This window comes from Lepidochelys kempii, chromosome 3 (assembly GCF_965140265.1).
Source record: "Lepidochelys kempii isolate rLepKem1 chromosome 3, rLepKem1.hap2, whole genome shotgun sequence".
NCBI lineage: Eukaryota > Metazoa > Chordata > Testudines > Cheloniidae > Lepidochelys > Lepidochelys kempii.
In genome coordinates this window covers 1,197,912-1,219,633 of record NC_133258.1, presented here as the reverse complement: position 1 = coordinate 1,219,633, position 21,722 = coordinate 1,197,912, and the positions used below count along the sequence as shown (strand labels likewise).

Here is a 21,722-nt window from a genome sequence, read left to right as displayed (position 1 = left end):
GCCTGGAGAGTCGGCAGGGCGGTGGGGTTCGTCTCTGTTCTTGGCACAGTGAGCTGGGCCAGCGAGGGGGGCCTTGACTGAGCGTGAGGTTTCTGTGCGGAGTTAGCACTGTTCCACCATCCCCAGGGAGGGGCGGATGGGAACCAAGTGAGGCAAGGTCAGCACACCTCGGGCCGGGATGACCCGTGGGTGAGTTGTTCAAGCCCAGTTCCAGCCAATCCAGAGAGCTGCCTTAACAAAGAGTGGGGGGCTGGGACTTGTGCGCCTCTTGCTGCCTTAGGGTGGATAAAGAAAGTCTGACAGCTGGCCTTCTGCTTAGCTCTTATGTTAAACGTTCAAGTCTTGTCCACTGTGTCGCTCCTGGAAGACTTGTCGGGATGACTGGAGAACCGCTAGGACTGACAGCAGAGACCTAGCAAAGGAAACCTGATTGAGATGGGAATTCTCCAGGTGCTCTAAGCTGGTTTTTAACACCTGTTAATTCCCAGCAGCTGGGTGAAAAGCTCTTGGTGCAGAGACCCATCACCCTCACCCATCAGATAAGGGCTGAGAAAGCTCCCGCTCACACTGCAGGCCCCCAGTGAAGTGAGGAGGACTTGTTTGTGCAGATATCTCTAAGGAAAGACTGGGCAGAAAAAGGGATTTTTTAATAAAACACCTTTCAGGGTTTCTTTATCCATTACAACAAAGCAAAAAAAGGCCGAGCCCCAGATTTTGTGCGTTGAGGGAAGTGCAGGTGTGAGGGGTCCAGTGCCTGGATACCATGGTGATTAGTACGCTGTAAGTAGGTAGCTAGAGAGATGGGAGAACTAGACTAGAGAAAAGAGTTGAGAAATAACCTGAACTGCATAGTGGTGCTGGGTGGTCCAAGATGGCGTGCTGAACCAGGGCTGGTTCTATCAAATGGGGAAGCCAAATACTGCCACAGGATCAGAAACGCTGTCTCGTTCGCAGGGGGCGAGTGGGCCTGGTTTTCGGAGCTGCTGTGAGCTTCAGGGAGAGCTGGGGCTGCTCAGCCCTTCTGGAAATCAGGTCCCTTGCATGTAGGTCCCAAACTCTGTCAACAAGCTTTTGGCCTGGCAAGCTGCGGGTGTAGTGTGGTGGTAGCAGAACTTATAGCCTCCCCGAGGGAGGACTGGAGACACGCTGAAGTTGTAGCAAGCAGCCATCCAGCCCTTCTGCTTTCCTCCTGCATAGCTCCTGATCTGCCTGAATGAGTGCCTGAGCATGGATGCCCTGAGCTTCAGCGTCTGGCGACAGCTGTACACTAAACACCTCTCCCAGTCCAGGTAGGTGTGTGCACATGGCCGGCTGGGCTTTGGGCCGATGCACATGAGCAGAAACAGTCAGCAGGAGGCAGATGATCCACTTCCTCTTGCCTGGGCTTGGCTCAGGGTCTGTTCTGGAGGACTCGGGCTACACAGGGGGCACAGCTGATGTTCTAACGGGGGGAGAGGAAGGTACCCACCCTGTGATGGCAGCGAGCCCAGGAGGAGCTGACAACAAGCCTGATGAGTTTAACAAGAAATGATTCCTCCGGAGAGCGGCAGTTCAACTGATAGCCCAGCATGTCTGCTTGCGTACAAGCCTAGGGCTGGAGCGTTGGGGTAACTGTCGGATTCCCCCAGAACCACACTGGGCTGACTGTTGGGAAGTTGAGCCATTCTGATGAAATTCCGGAAATCGAGAGCAACTGTCTGAGCAGAGCTATGGGCTTGGTGCACAGCCAGCCTGGCTAACGTGCTTTCCCTGCATGGCTGCGTCCTGCACAGCTGCAGCAAAGGCCAGAGCTGTGCTTCACAGAGTTATCTGGGGAGATTCCCTTATCTCCAGGCAGGGGCCCCTGGTGTTAGTGGGGCCAGTTGTTAATGTTCCTTTGAGTCCCAGGAACGTGCCCCTCACTCCTTACTGCAGCGTGAACTCTGTGAGGCTGGGGCAGTGGCTCGGAGCTGACTATTGCTGCCTTCAGGGTGGTCCAGGCCTTCTCTTCCCCGTGACTGGTGACCCTTTGCAGTATTGGGCCTCCATAAGCACATCCAGGCAGCATGGAAACTCCATGGAGCCCTCTAGGACATACTCTCTGGCCTGCCTGGCAGGCTGGGATATACAGCACAGCCCTGACATCTTCTGCGTGAGGGCTGGGGAGGGACCATGCGAGGAAGAACAGCTGGAGCAAAAGCAGCCTGTGGGAAGAGAGGGGCGAGATGTCCATAATCACTAAATTCTGTGGTTGGACATCTTCCTGCTCCAGCCAGCTTTCAAAACACTAGTCTGCTGGCAACACCCTTCCACAGAGAGACTGAGACGTGTTTCCTTTGGCTCCACAGCTTGCTCCTGAACCATCTGTTGGAGTCTTGGGACAGCACCACCAAAAAGGTAGGTGATCTGCGGGGGGTGGGCTGGAGGGCAGGGACAGTGGGGCAGCAGTCCCTTTCCATGGGGCGGTATGTGCTGGAGGGAGGAAGGCGGCACTGAACTGGCACTTAGGAGATCAGGGTTCAAACCCAGCTCTGCCGTCCACTCCCTGTGTGATCTGGCCAGTTGCTTAATCTTGCCTGTGTTTCAGTTCTGCCTTGCAGCGAGCTGGGCAGAATTGCTGCGGTTTTATCATTTTGACACAGTAGCGATATTTGTTTTAAGCATTGTTTTTATTGTTAAATGCTCACAGGTGTGGGAGATGCTGGGGGTCAGACAATAATTCTTTAATGGTAGTTAATGTCGAGATTCAAAGAGTTAAATCTTAATAACCATTAAAACCCATTGTCAGCATTGCATGTCAAAATATACCTAGAAATACCTTTAAATGAAACTCTGAGATCTCAGCCCCTGTTTTTCTTACTTTGCTTATCTATAAATGTCACTTGTCGATGGAAATGTGTTCCTGGCAGTTTGTGTACGTTGAAATCAATGGTTACTGGTAAAAATTGAATCCTGCCATGCCTACTTCGAGGGCACTTTCCAAGTGGGGCTAACGCAATCTCACTGCCTCTCGGGGGCTGTTGTGCTTGGTCACTGTTGGGAGGGAGCCTTCTAACATACTGGTATAGACTGAGATGGTTCATATCTTCTCCTCTCCTTCAAAGTGCTGTATAACTCTGCGTTCCCTGCCTACGTCTCTGACCTTGTCTCGTACTGTGTCCTTCGCAGTGCCGATGCTGCGGGTCTCAGTGCCTGGTTTCCTTTCCCTCCCTCCGCTGTCCCATGCTGCTCTCCAGTGCGTGGAGCCCAGCCCAGGCCAATGTGCATCTGTAGTCAAGTCCCATGTTCTTTCCAAGGCCTCCCAGAAGGGAGTTTATAATTATGTGGCCAGAGTGAATGCCTTTGTGGGCTTTCCAGTGCATCCCATCTTCCATGTCTGCCATTTGGATTGCAGCTCTTGGACTTTAAACTAGATTGAATTTCTACATGTACCACTAGACTGGAGAACAGACGAGAGACTGCTCCCCCCGGTTTCCTGGGAGGAAGGGAATGGACTACATGGGATCTAGCTGGCCTCCCCCCTTGCTGGTATCCGTGGGGTTTGTGCAAGTTGGGCTGCCCGAACTTTGCCCAGTATGGGTGCTGCACTGGCAGCAGTGAGTCTGTCTGCACTGACTGTGGGACAGAACCTAGAGCAGCTGCGGTCACCACCCCCGGCTGACAGAACACAACCAGTGTACGGACCCCCTCGCACAGTGTCAGGCCTTGCGGGGTGGAAGTGTGATAGAGAGTGAGGCTTGAGTAACTGGACTGGGGGCAGCATGGGAGCAGGCTCTGGGTGGGCTGCCACTCTGCACCGGACAGGGCAGTGTGGCTGCCCGGTAGGCCATGCTTTGGGCCCTCAGAGGTTCTGCCCGAGCGGGGTGTTCTGTTGCATCTCTGTGTTGTGGAACTCAGTGTCTTTCTTTCTTCAAGGTGCGAAAATCTCTCCAGGAAACTGTTTGTTCGTTCAAAGTGACTAACGAAGAACTTGCTGTGAAAGGACCAAACAGCCTCCAGGATCTAGCAGCCTGCCATGCCGCCTGCAAGGTGCCTGGCTTTCACATGCAGGGCGGTTTGGGCCAGGGAGGCCAGAAGAGGCTTGCGAACTAACCCCACACACCTAGCGCCTGTTTGGCATTGATAGGAGTGGGACTTCCGCACGCTGCCCTGGGAGTCCTCAGGCTGTTTGTTTTCCTGCTTTTCTCTTCTGGCGTCTGTAGGAGTTGCTCGGTTTCAGATGCAGCTTGGGAGTGGTGCTCAGAGGGACTGGCAGGGCACTGCTGGCTCTTTCTCCTTGCTTCCAGCTGCAAAGAAGAGCTTGGCAGCTTGTGTAAAACAACTGGAAACACAGCAGCCGCATGCTGAGAAGAGGACTGTATGGCTAACCGCAAGCTCGGCGAGTGGGGAACCATCTGCACAGGGCGCAGAGAAGTCCAGGCACTGTGCGCAGGGCAGCAGGAAAAGTGAAAGGAACACAACGGATGGGAGGGGGAAGTAAAAAAGAACAACAAAATTGGGGACCCAAAGTTTCAGTTGTAGGAGCCTATGGTTAAGCAGTTCGGACATGGCTGCATTTAGCATCATCAGGTACTTTTTGTTCTCTTTCCAAGAACCTGCTGCATAAGATGAAAGGCCGTGGCTTCCCCTGGGTTCGACTGCTGCTTGTGGTTCTGGTGTTCGCTGCTGGCTTCCTGGTGCATGACATCAGGACACAGGGGTCTTTTCAAGGTAAGCCCTTCCCCCACTGAAACCGTATCAGCTCCACGGAGGAGAGTGTGATTTGTAAATGTCCATTGTTTGTGATTCCCCAGCAGGTTCTCCTTCTTGTGCATCCCAGAGTCCATGCTAGTGGCTACCTTTTTTCCTCCAGGGCCGTGTGGCTCCCTGCTGGGAATCGGTGGGCTTTGTTACCTGTGTTGCGTGGATGCTTTCATCCCTTCTGCAGCCAGCAACGGGAGCATGTCCCACGCAGGCCACACTGCCCCTCACGAGGGGCATGTCTCTGTTCACCCTTCACGCATCAATAAGGCCACGCTTTAGTCACGGGGATTTTTAGTAAAAGTCATGGACAGGTCATGGGCAATAAATAAAAATTCAGGGCCTGTGACCTGTCCATGATTTTTACTATAAATCCCCCTGACTGAATCTCTGCTCCTGGGCTCCGCTACTCTAGGGGGGCCCTGCCCCAGTGGTGGGGGCTGAATGCCCCCAGTGGCTCATTGCTCCGAGGCCCCAGGAGACGGCTCTCCCGACAGCCTCCAGGGCCGTTGTTCCGGCCACCCCTGGGATCGCTGCAGCTCAGGCAGTCCCCAGGGCTGTCCCCGGGACCGATGCTCAGTTGCTCCAGGCTGCTGCTCCGGCCACTGCAGCTGCGGAAGTCAGGGAGGTTGCGGGAAGTCATGGAATCCGTGACCTCTGTGACACAGTCACAGCCTTACTCGTCAGACAGCAGCGTTCCCCGTCCACCTCCCAACCTGAGCAGCAAGATCTTCGTGTTGCCTCCGCGCAGTCCCATGGCTGTGGCTTTGTGAGCCTTCTGCAGAATAATGCCTGCTCAGAGCCCAGGTCATCGAGCAACGCCAGCAGCCTCCGTTCCTTCCCCTGTGTGGCTGGGTCCACGCGGCCCTTGTGGAACCGTGCTAACCACGGGGGCTGTCGTCTCTCCCAGGACCACCTCTACCCGCTCAGTAGCTATTTCTCTCTGCGGCTGCTCTCCACGCTGGGTTCCCTGTGTGTCTAGGACTTCCTGCCGATGACAGTTGCCCCTGCCCTGCCCCTAACCCTACTGTAACAAACTTTCTCTGAAAGCCTTTGCTTCCCGCTAGCTGCACAAACTGCAGCCACAGGAGGGAGAGCTTGCAGAGCATGCTGTGTTTGAGCGCTGCCAGGTGCTGTGGCTTAGGAAATCAGGCCAACCCTTGTCTAAATTCCTCTCCCAAAGTCCTCTGTTCTTTTCCAGCTTCTTCTGCTCACATCCTTCGCTCCTCAGGCATCTTGTCGGTCTCCCAGCAAGCCTGGAATAAAGTGTCTCATTACTCCCTGGAAGGATACAGGTCAGTGACAGTTTTTAATTAAGCAAAGGGGCCAAATGAGCATGAATGCATGTGGGGTTACTAATGCACTGAAGACCACAGACATTAGGAAATCCCCTTGTCTTGGAAAGCCACTCGCGAATGGTCCCCAAGGTTCCTAATACAACCTTACAGCCCCCCCTCCGTTTGCCTGGTCTCGAAAGGCAGGTTTCACTGTGGTTCCGTTTCCCCAATTGCCTTTGCTGTTCAGATACTGATGCTAGCTGCCTTCTGTCTTCCAGCTGGTTGGAGAGGAACGTCCCTGTTTATTATTCCCAAGTGCTGACGGTGTTGGGACCAAACCTGAAACTGGTTTGGACAAAGACCAACGAGACTGCAGTTTATGTCTCTGGGAAATGTTCCTCTCAGATCTCATGGGTCAAAGACAACCTGCCCTGGTTCATTGAGTGGGTAAGGAAGAACTTGCATTAGCTGCCTGCTCACCAGCTCGGGAGGCAGAAACCTGCTGCAGAGAACTGCCTGTTCTGGTTAGTGACACCAGGTCACACGCATCTCAGAGCACGTGTGACAGGAGCATACGACAGTTAAGGCTGTTGAACAAGCTGTCTCTGGCAATAGTGCTGAGGGTAGGCACCTGTCTTTCGGGGGTGTGTGAAGGATACCCTGTTGTGCTAGGATATGGGGATCTGAACTAGCCCCAGGAGGCTGGGCCTGTCACAGTGTGAGTACCAGTGCGGGCGGGGCTCTGCCTACTGCAGCTAGGCCTCCGGCTGGGAAGATTTAGCGGGGTGGGGTTTAGTGAAGAGCTTTGTCTTCCCAGACAAGAGAGAGCCCTGCAGCCCACGGTTTGTTCTAACTGACCGGGTGTTAATGGCTGCAGCCCTCCTGGAATTGGTCTGACGCGAGCCAGGTGGATAGATTGACGGAGCACGTTGCTAAGCAAACCGCTTTTTGCCCCTTCGCTCTCAGCTCCAGGCCTGGCTTCCGGACTTCGTGCTGCACTTTGCTGAATGCATCAAGGAGCTGTTACTCTTCCTCCTGCAGAGCTGCCTGCTGCCAGCGCTGGAATCCATAGGGGCAGCCCTCGAGCGGGGATGGGAGCTCTGTGTGGACGCTTGCAAGTGAGCAGCGCTGGCCGCTTGATTGGCTTTTGTTCTTGTTCCTTTCGTCTTGTTTGTGAGCTTTGGGGTCAAAAAGTGGGGAGGCTCCACTGTCCCAGGGGTCAGGCCCATCTGCCCTTGGTTAGAAGGAACAGAAGCAGTTTGTGAGTAATTCCCTGGGTCCACGTACGAGTCTGTAAAAGGGGAATGTTTGAACTAGAGCCAGGGGAGTGATAAGTGGGCACTGAGGTAGTGCCTGGAGCCCCCTTGTGCGGGGGGCACGTGGTAAGACATGGTCCTGGCCCCAACGAGTCAGAACAGAGCAGAGGAAGGGGCAGTGTTAGTGATCGCTGTTCCCAGGGGTGGAGCCAGACTTGGATTAAGGCACATGCCTGAGCTCACACGTGGAGTCAGTGACAGAACTGAGGCTTGATCCAAGATCTCCCAGTCCAGGGCCTTGGCCACAAGCCTGTCCGTCCTTCCTCCAGAATCCCCTGGCTTTTTGCCCTCTGGCTAAAATACTGCCCAGCCCAGAAACTTCTCTTTGTCATGGACTCTGCTGCTGGGCACTGGGAGTGCACACCCTCAGGTACATGAACTCAGGTGTGATGTGAAATGCCCCAGAAGTTGCAGCTGTCCAGAGCAAGGCAGGTGATTCTGTGTGTTTGATTCTTTAGGGCTTTGTGCTGGAGCTCATCTCCACAGGAGCCGAGCTATTTATTTTCTTATTGCCCTTGGTTAGTGGCAGGCACAGACTAGCAAGCAGAGGTGTTGGCGTTTGCCTGGTGGGGTCAAGGGAATGCCGGAGAAGTCCTGTTTACTTTGTGCATGGGCGTCTGTACATGAACTGGGGAGTGGACTTTCCCTGCAGTAGATTTCGGTTGTCCCCTTTAGTGGCTTGCGTGGGTGTGAGACAGCTGCATTTGCTGCGGCTGGTCTGCTTAGCAGCTGTCTGTAAGCTGTTAGCCTATAACCTGGTATCCTTACTCTTCTAGTGGAGAAGTATCATGGGATTGCATGAGAAAACATCTGACAAGCTTTACCTATTCCTCCTGGATATACCTGCAAAACACAACGCTAGCCGTCAAGAACTGGGCCTTGGCCATGATTTCTGGACACTAGAGCCTGGCTCTCTGGAGCAGTGGGGACGACGTTCGCGTCACTAATCTCCTCTTGTATAGTGACAAAGGACAGTGTGTTTTCAGTGTAGCCTGCATTGAGGGGTTGGAGCAGGTGTCTGCGCTGGCTGAGAGGTGGGGGTAGCTGGGGTGGTTTTCCCTGGGGTGACATGTCCAAGCTTTATGCACCCTGTGATTTAGTTTTGGTTATTCATGTCCAGCTCTCCCACCCCTGGCCCATAACTCTGGCAAGTGAGCGGCTGACTGTGCCTCTCCACCTGGGCCCGGCCCTGTAACAGGCCCTGTGCTTTGCTGTCTTAGCAGTGACGTTATCGGGAAGAGCAGCCCCTCACAGGGTGGGGGCTCAGGTGTGCACCTGGCAGCACATAGACATCTCTGCCTGCCTGCCCAGGCTAGCCTCGCGCCTCTCCCCTCCCATGTGGACTCAGCCCTCCCCGCTCAGCTCATGTGGCTTTGGACCAGCCACTGGGATGTTACTGTCCCAGATGAGTTGTCAGACAGATGCATTCCGTTTAATTTAGTGCATGGACCGTCTGTTCCTCTTCGAAGGCGTTGGTGTCTGGCGTGGAGGTGCAGTGGTAGCAGCCCACGAGCTCGCTTCCCGATTGACTCCCCCGGCCCCAACCGCTGTCACTTAGTTTGCTGAATCTCGCCATGCAGCCTTAGGTCACCTACTTTGCTCTGATCCATTGCCCTGCCCAGGGGGCAGCCGCTCAGAGCCCATCTCGGGCAGGGCAAACCTGCATTGACAACGTGTCGGTTGTTCCTAGCAGCCCCCCAGATTCTAACAGCTATCGGGATGTGCTGGCAGCTTTCCAAGGAGCTGCAATGTGGAACAGAGCAACTCTACCCTCCGCTGAAGGTGGCAGCGTGGGCCTTGGGGACTCCAGTCCCCAGCAGGCATCGCTCTGCTTTGGCCATTGGGATCAGGAGGGAGTGCTACGTGCTGGGCCCTGACTCCCCAAGCCACACCCACTGCCAGAGGACCTCTCCAGTGCCCCAAAGGGGGAGAGGAGAGAAGGGCCAAACCCAGCTCCCGTGGGATGCCTTACCGAGGGTGCTCCAGTCCTCGGCTGGCGGCTGAGCCCGTGCTGGAGCTGGCTGCGGGGCAGGCTGAGTAACATCTGGCTTTGGCAGCCAGGCCCTGAAGCCCTGGGGAAGGTATTTTCCATGGGAGCAGAACAGATTCAGGCTCCAGTTCAGGAGGGAGGCGAGAGGGGGTGTTTCGTTCATTTCACGTATTCCTTGCCCCTGTGCCTGTAGGGCAGCCTGTCTCTCCGTATCAGACTGGACCTTCCCCTCTTGGCGGCGTCTTAACCCCCCCCCAGGAGGGGCCGGAGGCGTGGCGGTCGCTGGCGCAGCTGTCCTGGCACTGGAGGGGGAGAGGAGGCCCAGAGCCTGTGGCAGGAGGAGGAGCTGTTCTCTCCCCAGCCAGCTGGACAGGCCTCTGCGGGAAGGCTGCTCTCCTGCCCAGGATAAGATCTAACCAGAGCCAGACTCTACCCCAGCTTGCACAGGCAGGAGCCGAGTGTGAATAGTGTCACCTGGCCACTGGGTGGAGAGGTCTGGAGCGGGTCTCATTCCGCTGGCAGAGCGAGGTGCTTCCGCGCTCCCCACACCCATCTCCTGCCCCCAGCCCTGCGTGGGGCTGGGGGATTCTCAGTCCTAGACTGCAGCAGTGACCATCCTCCTCTCGACTAGTTCCAGCTTCAAGGGAACAGCCTGCTCTTTAGCCTCCTGTTCTCTGTGCCCAGCGACGGGCCCTCTGTGAAATGAGCTGCTTGGGTCTCAGCCAGCCTGTCCTCCGGGGCCAGTCTCTGTCACCACCCTTCCCCCCCCCCCACCAGAAGCAGCAGCTAGCCCCCTGGCTGGCAGTCTCAGCAGCCGAGGCCCTGGCTGCTCCCTTAGACACTGGGAATGGGGCGAGGCTGTTGCTGCAGGGTAGATAGCTGCGAGGCTCTTGGCGATCAGCCTAGATGAGAGAAGAGTCAGAGCAGGGTGACTAATGGGCGGGGAGATGTTCAGGCACATCTGTAAAAGCCATATTAACCGAGCTGAGCCCTGGTGGGGAGCAGTGGAGGCTGCTTGGTGAACCCACTGCCTCATCTGAGCCATATTGTCCCCCAAAGGATCAGCTAGCTCAGTGCAGTCCTGCTGCTCTGGTAGTCTAGGAAAGCCTGTCTCCTTCCCTGCCTCCTTGCCCTCTGCAGCCTGCTAGGGAGTTTTCCCAACACCCCAAACCCTCCATCGCTGGAGACACAGGGTGTGCTGGGTGCCAGTGTGAGGACTCGGGGGGGGAGACGGGCGTGGCAGGGGCCTCACTTCTCCATGCTTGTATGTCTTGTTGAGGTGTGCTCTCCTTGGGAGCACTGGGCATCGTCGTCTGCCCACGGCTGGGGTGTGCCTTGCCATGCATGAGTCTCCCCTGTGTCCAAGATCCCCTCTTGCCACCTGTGACGGGACCAGAAGGAGAATCACACAGCTGCCTGTGTTCCTGTCTGTTAACAGAATTCCAAAGGTTGCAGGACCCAAATAATTTAAATTGTATATGACTCTTCTCAAATGAAATAAAGGAAACTCTATTTGATCTATGCCCCTGCACTGTCCTTCATTTAGAAAACTGCCCTTGGCAGTGGTGGAGGGGGAACAGCTCTGGGACCTGGTCAGTGGGGACTGTAATCACTGGGGCAGGCCTATCCCTCCCCTGGCCATACAGGAGTGTTTGTAAAGAGGGCTCCTTCCCATTGTCCTGTGGATCAAAGACCTGTGGCCAGAGCTCCCTGTGGTGCCAAGTGGGGAGAAGCCAAAGCTCAAAGGAAGAGTTTAATTGGCCTCAGCTTTCTTGCTGCTCTTGACTCATGGTTTCCCTCTGGCAACCCCAGCTTTACTCTCCTCTGCATTTGCCACCCACCCTGCTCAGCAGAGCCCCTCAGAGACAGTCAGCACTATGCTGCTTTGCTCCACTCAGCACTCACTTCTCCAGTGAACCGCTTTACTTCTCTCTCAGCCCCATCCCTCCTCCAGCCTTCCAGGGCTAGGATCTTGCAAACAAAAGCAGTTGGCCTTGTCCTGGGACCAGTTCTGCACTTTTACCCTTTGCACAGCCTGACCCTGAGCCCGTCTGCCCACCTGCTTCCAATCTAGGGCCAAAAGCAATAATCAGATCTCCTTCTTCAGCTGGTCTGTGCAGGGGTTGGGCTGGATCCACTCCCCCAAATGTCCAATTAGCCAGATGGATTGTTTTTTCACTTTCCTTGGAAGCATCAGGGATTGGCCACAGTGGGAGCTGGGACACCTGGCAGGATGGTACAAAGAACCCTCTGAGGTGCTGGGCTGGTGTGTTTTGCTCACATGCTCAGGGTCTGAGGGCCAGATTTGGGGTTGGGAAGGAATTCCCCTTCAAGGCAGGTTGGCAGGGACCTGGGTGGGGGATTGTCTGCCTTGGCAGTGGGGGGCACAGGTTACCTGCTGGGATCATTGGGGTACATCCCACCTAATCAAGACCCTGCCACTGCAGGGGCCCGGGTACTGATGGCCCCTTGGTCTCTCCTGGACTCTGCCTGTGGCTCACGGTGCTGAGGACTTTAGTCTAGCCCAAGTTCTCGGCTCCACATGGTCACTGGGTGGGGTTTAATGGCCTCTGATCTACAGGAGGTCAGGGGAGATGATCAGACGGTCCCTTCTGGCTGTAACTGATACAAAATCTGTGGAACCTCTTGGCCTCTGTCCCCTTGGCCCTCCCCTGGCATACATGGCCCTGTGCTCAGAGGACGACTGAGCTGTTACCAACCCTGACTCAGCAGCCCTGACTGTCCATGGCTCTTGACCATCTCCTGGCCCTGAAGCTACACTCCTGCATCCCCCACCCCACCCTGGAAAAGCCATCCCTTGATTTCCTTCCACCCACCCACCCCATCTCTACTATCCCCCTTTCTCTCCAGCACCCTCATTGGCCATCTTAACACTGCACAGAGTCGCCTGCTGCCCCCTCTAGACCAGAAGCCCTGTCCACCCATTACAGGCAGGGTGGCCTCCTGCTGTGAGCGCTGCTTTCCTGGTTCCCTCCCACCTTGCAGACCCCTGCTTCAGTGTCTCCCTGATGGCCCCCCTCACTCTCCCTTCCCCATTCCCTGCCTGAGCTTGTCCTCTCCCAAGGTTCCCACTGCCCCTGGGCATGAGGAGTTTTAACCTGTCCAGTCTCACTGTCCTACTGCTGTACTGCCAAGGGGGCTGGTCTTCAACTCCATTGGCACCCCCCATGACTACTTGTCCCATGGCAGTGCCCAGAGGTGCCATTCATGGTCTGTTGGGCTGGGTGCTGCATGGCCCCATGGGGTGATGCCACCCTAACCTCACAGAGCTTGCAGCCTCCTTGTGGGAAGGGCACCGGTGAGTGAGTAAAACCAGAGGGAAGGGAAGGCAGAAGTCAGTGCTCTCTGTGTCTTGCTTTTGTCATACCCTGGGTTAAAATGCCACAGTGGCCACTGGCCTCATTAGGACTCTAGGGGGAAGAGGCTGTGCCCCCATAGCCCCTGCTGGGTCATACCTGGCCAGAGCCATTTCCCTGTCCTGAGGAGCATATCCACAGGGAGCAGGGCTGGTTTCTAGGAGCGAGGACAGGCTCATGTTCTCCTGCCTAGGCTGTGAGCCGCTGGCCCAGCACTGGTGAGTCCCAGGGCCTGGCTGGCAGCCCGTGGGCTGGGGATGAAGCCAAGGGAGAGCAAAGGCCTAGGACAGCATAGAAATGTGCAGCAGGTTCCATGCAGCCCTCGGCACAGCCTCTGGTGGGGCCCACGCTGAGCTCTCCACACATGATCCCTGCATGGCGGTGTCAGGGATCTCCTGTATAGGCCCTGTTTGGACAGAAGGCCGGTTGAACCACCGAGGCCAGGCCAGGGGCGCGGTGCTGGCCATCACAAACAGGACCTGGCCCCTGCCTCGAGGGAAAGGACGGCTTGGAAGCGCAGCTGATGGGAGCCAATGCTGGAGCAGGGCAGGAAGAGAATCGATGACTCCTGCCTTGGTGGGTTTGTGGGGAAAGGGAAGAGGTAATAGGGGGGATACAGAAAGGGGCAGGTTATTCACATGCCTCTGGGGCTGCCAGCCCCTGGGCTAGCTGGCTGGAGACAGGAGAGAAGAAAACGAAGGGCCAAGGGCGCATAGGTCAGAGCTGCCAGGAGAGCACCGAGGGGTTGGGTGGCCGCAGCTCACCAGTTGGAGCCAGCGTCTCCCCTGCTGGGGCAAGCCCTACACACTGCACCGCTGCCAGTAGCCAGAGGGGTAGGGGCTAAGGGCAGCAGCACTGGCAGGAAGGTCATGGGGGTGGTTTGCAAGGGTGCATTTCAGGAGGGCTCTGGCCAGGGTGCTGGGGGGCTTGGAGTGGTTCCATCAGACATGGGGTGCACAGTCTGGTTCAGAGTAGCAGCTGTGTTAGTCTGTATTCGCAAAAAGAAAAGGAGGACTTGTGGCACCTTAGAGACTAACCAATTTATCTGGGCATGAGCTTTCGTGAGCTACAGCTCACTTCATCGGATGCATTCAGTGGAAAATATGAGGAGATTTATAGACATAGAGAACATGAAACAATGGGTGTTACCATACACACTGTAAGGAGAGTGATCAGGTAAGGTGAGCTATTGCCAGCAGGAGAGTGGGGGGGGGGGGGGGAGGGAAAACCTTTTGTAGTGATAATCAAGGTGGGCCATTTCCAGTGTTGGGGGCTTATTTCTTTACCAGCTTACTTCCCTGGTCCTTCTCGCATGAACAGAGAGCAACAATACCCAAAGTCCAAAGGTGCAAACAATTCAATGTTGTTTGGAGTGAACTTCCAGCAAGCATGATTCCAGTTTTCTTCCTTAGTGTCCCCCTTCCCAGCTCTGACACCACAGAGCCTTACACCTGTGTCCCTGTTCCCATTCCCCCCTTAGCAAAACAGGATTCCAATTCCCCACCCCTCATTGACTGCAGACTATATCGTAAAACTTGAATTCTGCTTACCTATACCTTAGCCAATCATTTTCCTGAAATTTAACTAACCAGTCCTAACATATTGTAACATGATTAGCTAACCCATTATATCCCACCACCTTAATTAGTTTACACCCAGCAAAATTAATTATACAGCAGACAGAAACAATCACAGAACCAGACAGAGATTATACAGACAAACAACAGCAAAGTGGGAACTACAATGACAAAACAATACAGAAGTGAGGATTTCACATCCCAGCTATTGATAAGTGATACAATATTGATATATTGATACATCTTCTAGGCACTTCCCTTTCTCTGGAGGCGATAGGACACAATCCTGTCCTGATAGTGCCTAACAGCCCCATAGCACTTTCTGTCAGTGTGACTAGGGTGGAATGTGAGGATGTGACCCGTCGCTTCCCAGCTTATGGCTGCCTCTGCTGCTTAGCCTAAGGCCTGAGCCTAAGCACAGGGCCCCAGACTGTCACGGGGAGAGAAGGCCCTTACACTGGCAGACAGTGGTTTTGATTCTTTCTTTTATACCTCTATCACTAGCCAAGTGATAAGAATACACCTACATTCTTAGAGTCTAGGCCTAACATCCAGCAGTTGATAAGAACGTGTGAAGAACAGTTGGGGGCGGGGGGGGGAGGAGGATAAACATGGGGAAACAGTTTTACTTTGTGTAATGATCCACCTGCGGAAGTGAAGAAACAGACTGACAGAGCCAGGAGAGTCCCCAGAAGTCACCTACTACAGGACAGGCCCAACAAAGAAAATAACAGAACGCCACTAGCCGTCACCTTCAGCCCCAACTAAAACCCCTCCAGCGCATCGTCAAGGATCTACAACCTATCCTGAAGGACGACCCATCACTCTCACGGATCCTGGGAGACAGGCCAGTCCTCACATGCAGGCAGCCCCCCAGCCTGAAGCGAATACTCACCAGCAACCACATACCACACAACAGACCCACTAACCCAGGAACCAAACCCTGCAACAAAGCCCGTTGCCAGCTGTGCCCACAGATCTATTCAGGGGACACCCTCCCAGGGCCCAGTGACATCAGCCGCACGATCAGAGGCTCCTTCCCCTGCACATCCACCAATGTGATCGATGCCATCACGGCCCGCAATGCCCCTCTGCCATGCCCCCCGCTGGACATGCCCCCCCGGCCCAGCTGCCCCCGGGCCCCCCCGACCGCTGGGGCTGCCGCGGGGGGGGGCGGCGGGGGAGTCGCGGGGGGGCCCCGGTCTCGGGCACAGAGGCCCCCGCGCTGCACTCGCCCCCGGGCGCACCCGAGGCGGGGGCTCTACGGCGCCACAAGCCTCCGGCGCCCCCGGGCTCCGCCCCCGGCGGCCCCACCTGAGCGAGACCCGCCTCCAATCGATCCCGCACCTCCTCCCGCGTGGACGAGCGGGGGCACCCGAGACTGGCGGGGGCGGGAGCCGGGTCCCGGTCCCGGTCCGGCTCCTCCGGCGCTGCGGGGCTCGAACCTGCGGACCCCTCCTTCCCCTCGCAGCCGAACCTTAAACCAGCGCCCCCCGGAGCCCCGCCCCTTTGCGGCTCGCTCCTCCCCTTCGTGCAGCCAGCCCGTGGGCGGGCGCGTTGCGCTAAGGGGAAGGGCCGGCCAATGGGCGGGCGCGTTGCTCTGACGTGCAGGGGACCGGCCAATGGGCGGGCGTGTTGTTCCGCGGGGCGGGGCCGACCAATGGGCGGGCGCGTTGTTGTTGTCGGGCCGGCCGTTGTTTGGGTCCCGAGCGGGGCCGGGCTCCGGGGAGCAGAGAGGGGCGGACGGCGGGGCCCGGCAGGTGGAGGTGAGAGACTCCGCCGGTGGCTCCTCTGCCGGGGCCTGGTAGCGCGCTCGGCGCCTCTGCCCCGCGGGCCCCGCCCCCCCCGCTCGGCGCCTCCGCCCCGCGCGCCCCCGCGCCCCCGCCCCCCCGCCGCGCGCTCGGCGCCTCTGCCCCGCGGGCCCCGCCCCCCCCCCGCTCGGCGCCTCCGCCCCGCGCGCCCCCGCGCCCCCGCCCCCCCGCCGCGCGCCCGGCACCCCCGCCCCCCCCCCGCCGCGCGCTCGGCGCCTCTGCCCCGCGGGCCCCGGGCCCCGCCCCCCCCGCCGCGCGCTCGGCGCCTCTGCCCCGCGGGCCCCGCCCCCCCCGCCGCGCGCTCGGCGCCTCTGCCCCGCGGGCCCCGCCCCCCCGGCACGTCTGTGACAATGGGACTCGCGCTCTGGGCTCCTCCCAGCCGCTGCCTCCCCCCCCCCCCGACTCCGGTCCCCGCGGCTCCGGCGCTGCGCGCGTGTGACAGGCCGCGGGACCCCGGCGCCAGGCCCGCGCCCTGCTGTGTCCGGCCCGGAGCAGGGCCATGGAGCCCCCGGGCCCGAGGGTCTCGGGATCAATCCCGCCCCGGAGAGGGGGCTCCCCTGCAGCGCCCCCGCCGTGTCCTTCGCCTGGCTGCGCTGCTGAACCCCGGCCCCTGGGAGCGGCGCCGGAGCTGGGCTGGGCTTGGAGTCAGCGCGGCGTCCTCGGGAGATCTGTACGGCATCGATCTCCAGCTCTCCCCAGGTGTGAGGGAGTGGCCTGCACGTCGTCTGGCAAACGGGGGTGGGGTGTCTTCCCCGTGCGGGCTGCAGGGACGCTTCGGTGGACCAGGACGCCTTCCACCTACTGTTCTGCACCGCAGGGAGACGTCTGTGTCCCCTGCTGTCAGTAGGTATCCCCCTTCCCAAAGAGCCAGTGTGAAGAGTGCTCCCTTTTCCATCGGTATCGGGTTGCTGCCTTTTGATCTCGGTTATTAGGTAAGATCGAGCACCATAATATCTAAGTGCCTTTGAATCGTGTTGTGTTTCACCCTGTAGGTTGGCCAGCTTCAACAATGATTTGTACTTAGAAGCGTAAAAAGCAGGAGGGAGGAGGATCCACTGGCAAAACATCTGTATTTGGAAGCCTGTTTCATCCAGCAGGTAACAAATGGGATACCTTGAGCTGACCTCTAACTGGCCTGGCCCATTTGCTGCAGCACAGCTGATTGGTTCATAGGGAGGTAAACCATGTAGCTTCAACTTTGATTTCATCCTGAAGTTTTTGAGCTTAGTGCTGTCTCTTGCAAATGTGTGAATGATCTGCTCATTTGTGGAAATACGATGGCCAGAAACCTTCTTAGATTCTTACTCTCCTCCCCTGTCCCACCTCTGCACACACAAAAAAAGGTCATTTTTATATACGATGTCTTCAGCGTATAAAGCCTTTAGACTAAATCCATTCCTGGTGATTTCAGCGGTGGATTGATTTCTTGTGTTCATTTCAGAAGTCTGTCAATGGTTTCCTCTCAGATTGCTGTCAGGAGAAAAGAGAGGACCTCTCTATCTTTGAGGGTGTCCCTCTCTGTAAGAGCTGTAATTAAGCTCTTTGTCTTTCCTAGGCTTGGAAACCTTGTTAACTGTTTTCTTTCTTTCTACCTTCTCTTCACACCCTCTCAAGGGGGGTTATTGTTATTCTTTGGTTAAGATTTTCAAAAGTAGGTGCCTAAAGTTCAGCTCCTAAATCCATATTTAAGCACCTAAATAAGTGGACTGAGATTCCAAAGCAGTGAGTTCTCAGCAGCTCCTGCTGCTATGTGTCAATTTAAGTTTGCTAAATGCTGTGGGACCCTTCAGGATAAAAGGTGCTGTGGAAGCGTACCGACTGCTTTTACAGTGCTGAATAGTGGGCTGCATGTGTATAGGACAAATAGAAAAACAGTCCTTGCTCCAGACAGCCTCCAGTCTCACGTCAGGCCCCATGTGGAGCCTGAGCTGAACAAACTGGAGGCAAGCGAAGGTGTGTGGGTGGCCACATATTCTGACAAGAAGTGGTGTGCTACGCAATTTGTGTAGGGGTATAACTTGATAGTTCAATTCATGTTTTTGTAGCAAATCCTTGTGGGTCTCCGTGAGGGCATAGAACGAGGCCCTGGAACCCGGAAGGTACGATACAATGATCACAAGTTAGCGGTGGCGAGAGAGGGGCTTCTAATTGTTGGGTTGTTTTCTGCACTCCTCAGCTCAGGGACAGCCCCGCAGCAGCCTTGGTGCAGACAAGAGGATGAAATCGCACTCTCAGGGGCGGGCTAAACATGGAGATACGCTGTGGCGGCCTCTTGTTCAGTTCCAAGTTTGACTCAGGGAACCTGGCTCACGTGGAGAAGGTGGAACACCAGGAAGGAGAAGGGGACATAGCTGGGAACAGCAGCAGCAGCAGCAGCACCACGGTGTCGGCTGTGTTTGGCAGCTCCCTGCCCACGGCTGACTATGAATTCAATGTGTGGACCAAGCCCGACTGTGCCGAAACGGAGTATGAAAACGGGAACAGGTAAAGGGGCTTGGGAGGATGGTGGAGCATCTCCTGATGAGCCTTCCTTTCATTGTCCCTGTGCCAGGAGACAAGGCCAACATGAGCTAACAGCTGGAGCCATGCCAATCCTGGCAGGTTTTTAGCATGTGGCTCTGTTCCTTGGCCATTCCTTGCCTTCTACCCATGTGCGGTGCTGGGGACAGCATGAACCTTTCTACTGCAAAGTGCATAAAGAGCACGGAGAAACCAAAGAGAGCCTCCTGTTCTGGCACTCTGAGAATCCCTCTGGGGCCTCACTGCCTCTTGCATCCAGGTTAATAGTAAAGCTTCTCGCAGGAGGATGCTTAGCAGGCAATTCTGGGGATGATACCTATGGCAGGCTAGTATTCGGGTTCTCCTGTAGCACAGTCAGCTTCTGCAGGGCTAATGGGGAAAGAATCTGTCCCTCAAGTCCCTAGAGACCCATGTGGTTGAGCTGCTATGGGTAGCTTTGTAGAAAAGGGAGACACTTTTACATGCCCACTTCTCTGATTATGCTGCACTCTTACTCCAGGAGGCCTGAGGTTGCTGAGGTGACTTAATGCTGGAGACCCATTCGGATTCTGACCTTACTGCCAGTGCTCGTGCCCCAGCACCAGAGTTGTTGTGGGGTGGCAGACAGAGTCTGTCTGTGGGAGAGAATGTCAGCTCAGTTACTCAGCTGACAGACTGACCTGGTCCCTCTGTGTGTCCTTTTCAGATCCTGGTTTTATTTCAGTGTGAAGGGAGGAGCTCCAGGCAAGCTGATCAAAATCAACATTGTGAACATGAACAAGCAGAGCAAACTCTATTCCCAAGGCATGTCTCCTTTCGTTAGGACCCTGCCTGTCAGGCCCCGCTGGGAGCGGATCCGGGAGCGGCCCACCTTCGAGGTATCCGTGCAGTGAGCGCGTCGGGGGATGATGCTGCTTGGAGTTGACGGTGGATTGGTGCGTTGGGGTCAGGTCCTGTCTGCAGCTTTGTGACTCTTTAGCATTCTCTTTGGCTCAGTGAGCAGCATGTAAGAGAGGGTGTAACTTCATAAAGGTAAATGTGAACTCCTGGGTCTCTGTAACAGTCTCACCATGGAGTCACAGACAGTCCCCGTGGGCACTCCAGTCTATCTTGCTACCCACCTAAGATGGATTTAGTGATAAATGATCACTTATACCAAAAATCACAAAATAGTCAGGTTGCTTACCCCAGATCAATTTGTATTTCAGATCTCACACCAAAGAAAACACTGGTAGCCAATCCTATAGTAAACTAACTAAGGATTTATTAACTAGGAAAAAAGTTATTTACAGATTAAAGCAGGCAACATAGATACACAAATGAGTTCATTCTGTGGTTCCACAAGGTGACAGAGATGTAGTAATCTGTCAGAACTGAAATGTCTTTTTAAGGCTAACCCAGGGCAACCCTGGGGATCTCTGCTTTTTGTTTCTTAGCTTCAGCCCTTGTAAGAGTTCAAATAGCAAAGAGATGAAAAATTTTCTTGTCAGCTATCTCTAGTTCCCTCTTCCAGAACTCAAGCTGATGGGACGCATGTAGACCCTCATGGTTGCAAGAAAGCCATTACATGAGTCTTTGTGTTGTGATGTTCCACAGTGGCCCATTTAGTCTTGATAGTTCTGGATGGTGTGGGGGTCACTTTTCCTGTCTAGGTTCACTAGTTCAGAGCAGGCATTTTTATACCTGTAAAGCAAAACTTACTTATTCCCTTATAGCAGAGGAGACAGGCGAATGCAGGCAGCAACTCACAAGCATTTCATAGAGACTAAACACATTCTTACATGTTCAGCACCCATCTTGAACAATATTAATATACAGGTGAGCTGGTCTGGTTTCCAGCTATGAATTTTGTCAGTGCTCAGCCGATGCCTACAGTCTTGGCAAGAGCTGGCACCTGGTTTACCAGTGTCACGCCCAGGAAACTCCTTCTGCAACTGAAGATATTTTTTCTCTCAATTCTTCAGTTGTAACAATAGCTGGGAAACAGCCTTCCGAACTGAAATGCGATTAAGATAGTTCCATATTTAAGAAAAAAACATGAATTGAAAACTGCTAGATTGAGAGTCCCTGGAGGATTGGTGGAGATACAGCCTGGGTAGCAGCAGGACAGCAGTCACACTGACATACGCACTGCTTCATTAGCATGCCGTGCCCCTGCCGTGAAATGCACCCCTTTGCAGGGAGTTTGGTCTTTTGGCTCATCCAGCGCTTGGCCTTTGGAGAGGCTTGTCTTTGTTATGTGTACAGTTGTTGCTGGAGATGGATTGAAAACCAGTAACCCTTGGATTGTGACTCTTGGTGACTGTTACTCTGGGCTTGGTTTGTTTTAGCAACCAACCAAGAGTTGAAAGGCTATTAATTCCATTGCAGATTTCCCGAGGTGGCCTGTCCCATTTCTATGCCTTTCCTTCCACCCAAAAACCAACCCCAAATGCTTGGGCATTTAACCTTGTCAGAAAATATTTGATGGAAGGGGTGGGATGTTGCAGCTGAATTAAGACTGGAACTGGATAATTAGAGGACATCAACATTTGCAGCTGAACAGGTTCAGATGGCGTCATGGGGTCTGAGTCTCGGTGCTCTGAATGCAGAATGTCTCCTCTCTAGGCACGTTCTCATTAGGGCAAACCGCCTTGGCTTTAGTGCCTCCTGGGTCTGACCTTGGAGCGTTCAGCCCCCTGTTCACACTGTGAGCTCCCTGCAGTGAGTCCACCTGGATGGGACACCTGGGGAAGCCTTACACACCCCCAAAGGGGCCCTGCACCCCAACTCTGCAGCCAGCAGTGACTCTCAGCCAGTGTGGAAAACAGAAGGATTATTAGTTGTTGGGAACACAGCGTAGAACAGAACTTGTTAGCACAGAAATTAGAAACATTCATCAAAGTCCATCCTGGGAGGGCGCAACCCTGAACTCTGGTCTGTCCCCTCTTCAGTCCCTCAACTGCCGACTGACCAGCCTCTGTCATGCCCAGTTTGCCCATCCTCTGGCCTTTGTCTCTTTCCCGGGCAAACAGGGCACCTGGCCTCCAGCTCTCACTTTGTTCTCCAGCTGGCTCTTGCAGAGGATGGGCCCTGGCTATCAGTTGCCAGGATTCAGATTGTTGGCCTTTGTCTGTGCCCAGGCAGTCACACCTGCCCTCTAAGGGTCTCTGCAAT

General features: G+C 55.4%; 2 protein-coding genes across 8 annotated transcripts in view; both read left to right on the top strand.

Annotated features, from left to right (window-relative positions):
• Nucleotides 1–10,819, top strand: part of TMEM214 (transmembrane protein 214) — a 37,939-nt gene extending 27,120 nt beyond the window's left edge. Inside the window, exons 10-17 of one of the 3 annotated variants that reach the window (XM_073335446.1) lie at nucleotides 1,198–1,289; nucleotides 2,328–2,376; nucleotides 3,895–4,008; nucleotides 4,572–4,689; nucleotides 5,921–6,014; nucleotides 6,275–6,443; nucleotides 6,963–7,114; nucleotides 8,089–10,819. In XM_073335446.1, the coding sequence (XP_073191547.1) occupies nucleotides 1,198–1,289; nucleotides 2,328–2,376; nucleotides 3,895–4,008; nucleotides 4,572–4,689; nucleotides 5,921–6,014; nucleotides 6,275–6,443; nucleotides 6,963–7,114; nucleotides 8,089–8,215 (915 nt within the window). In that variant the 3' untranslated portion in view covers nucleotides 8,216–10,819. The remainder of the gene's footprint in view (nucleotides 1–1,197; nucleotides 1,290–2,327; nucleotides 2,377–3,894; nucleotides 4,009–4,571; nucleotides 4,690–5,920; nucleotides 6,015–6,274; nucleotides 6,444–6,962; nucleotides 7,115–8,088) is intronic. The other 2 variants (XM_073335447.1, XM_073335449.1) reach the window with 2 other exon arrangements.
• A 5,087-nt stretch (nucleotides 10,820–15,906) lies between these two features.
• Nucleotides 15,907–21,722, top strand: part of AGBL5 (AGBL carboxypeptidase 5) — a 45,299-nt gene continuing 39,483 nt past the window's right edge. For all 5 annotated transcript variants that reach the window (XM_073335443.1, XM_073335441.1, XM_073335440.1 and 2 more), the window contains exons 1-4: nucleotides 15,907–16,022; nucleotides 17,060–17,164; nucleotides 18,244–18,551; nucleotides 19,273–19,444. In XM_073335443.1, coding sequence (XP_073191544.1) covers nucleotides 18,316–18,551; nucleotides 19,273–19,444 — 408 coding nt within the window. In that variant the 5' untranslated portion in view covers nucleotides 15,907–16,022; nucleotides 17,060–17,164; nucleotides 18,244–18,315. The remainder of the gene's footprint in view (nucleotides 16,023–17,059; nucleotides 17,165–18,243; nucleotides 18,552–19,272; nucleotides 19,445–21,722) is intronic.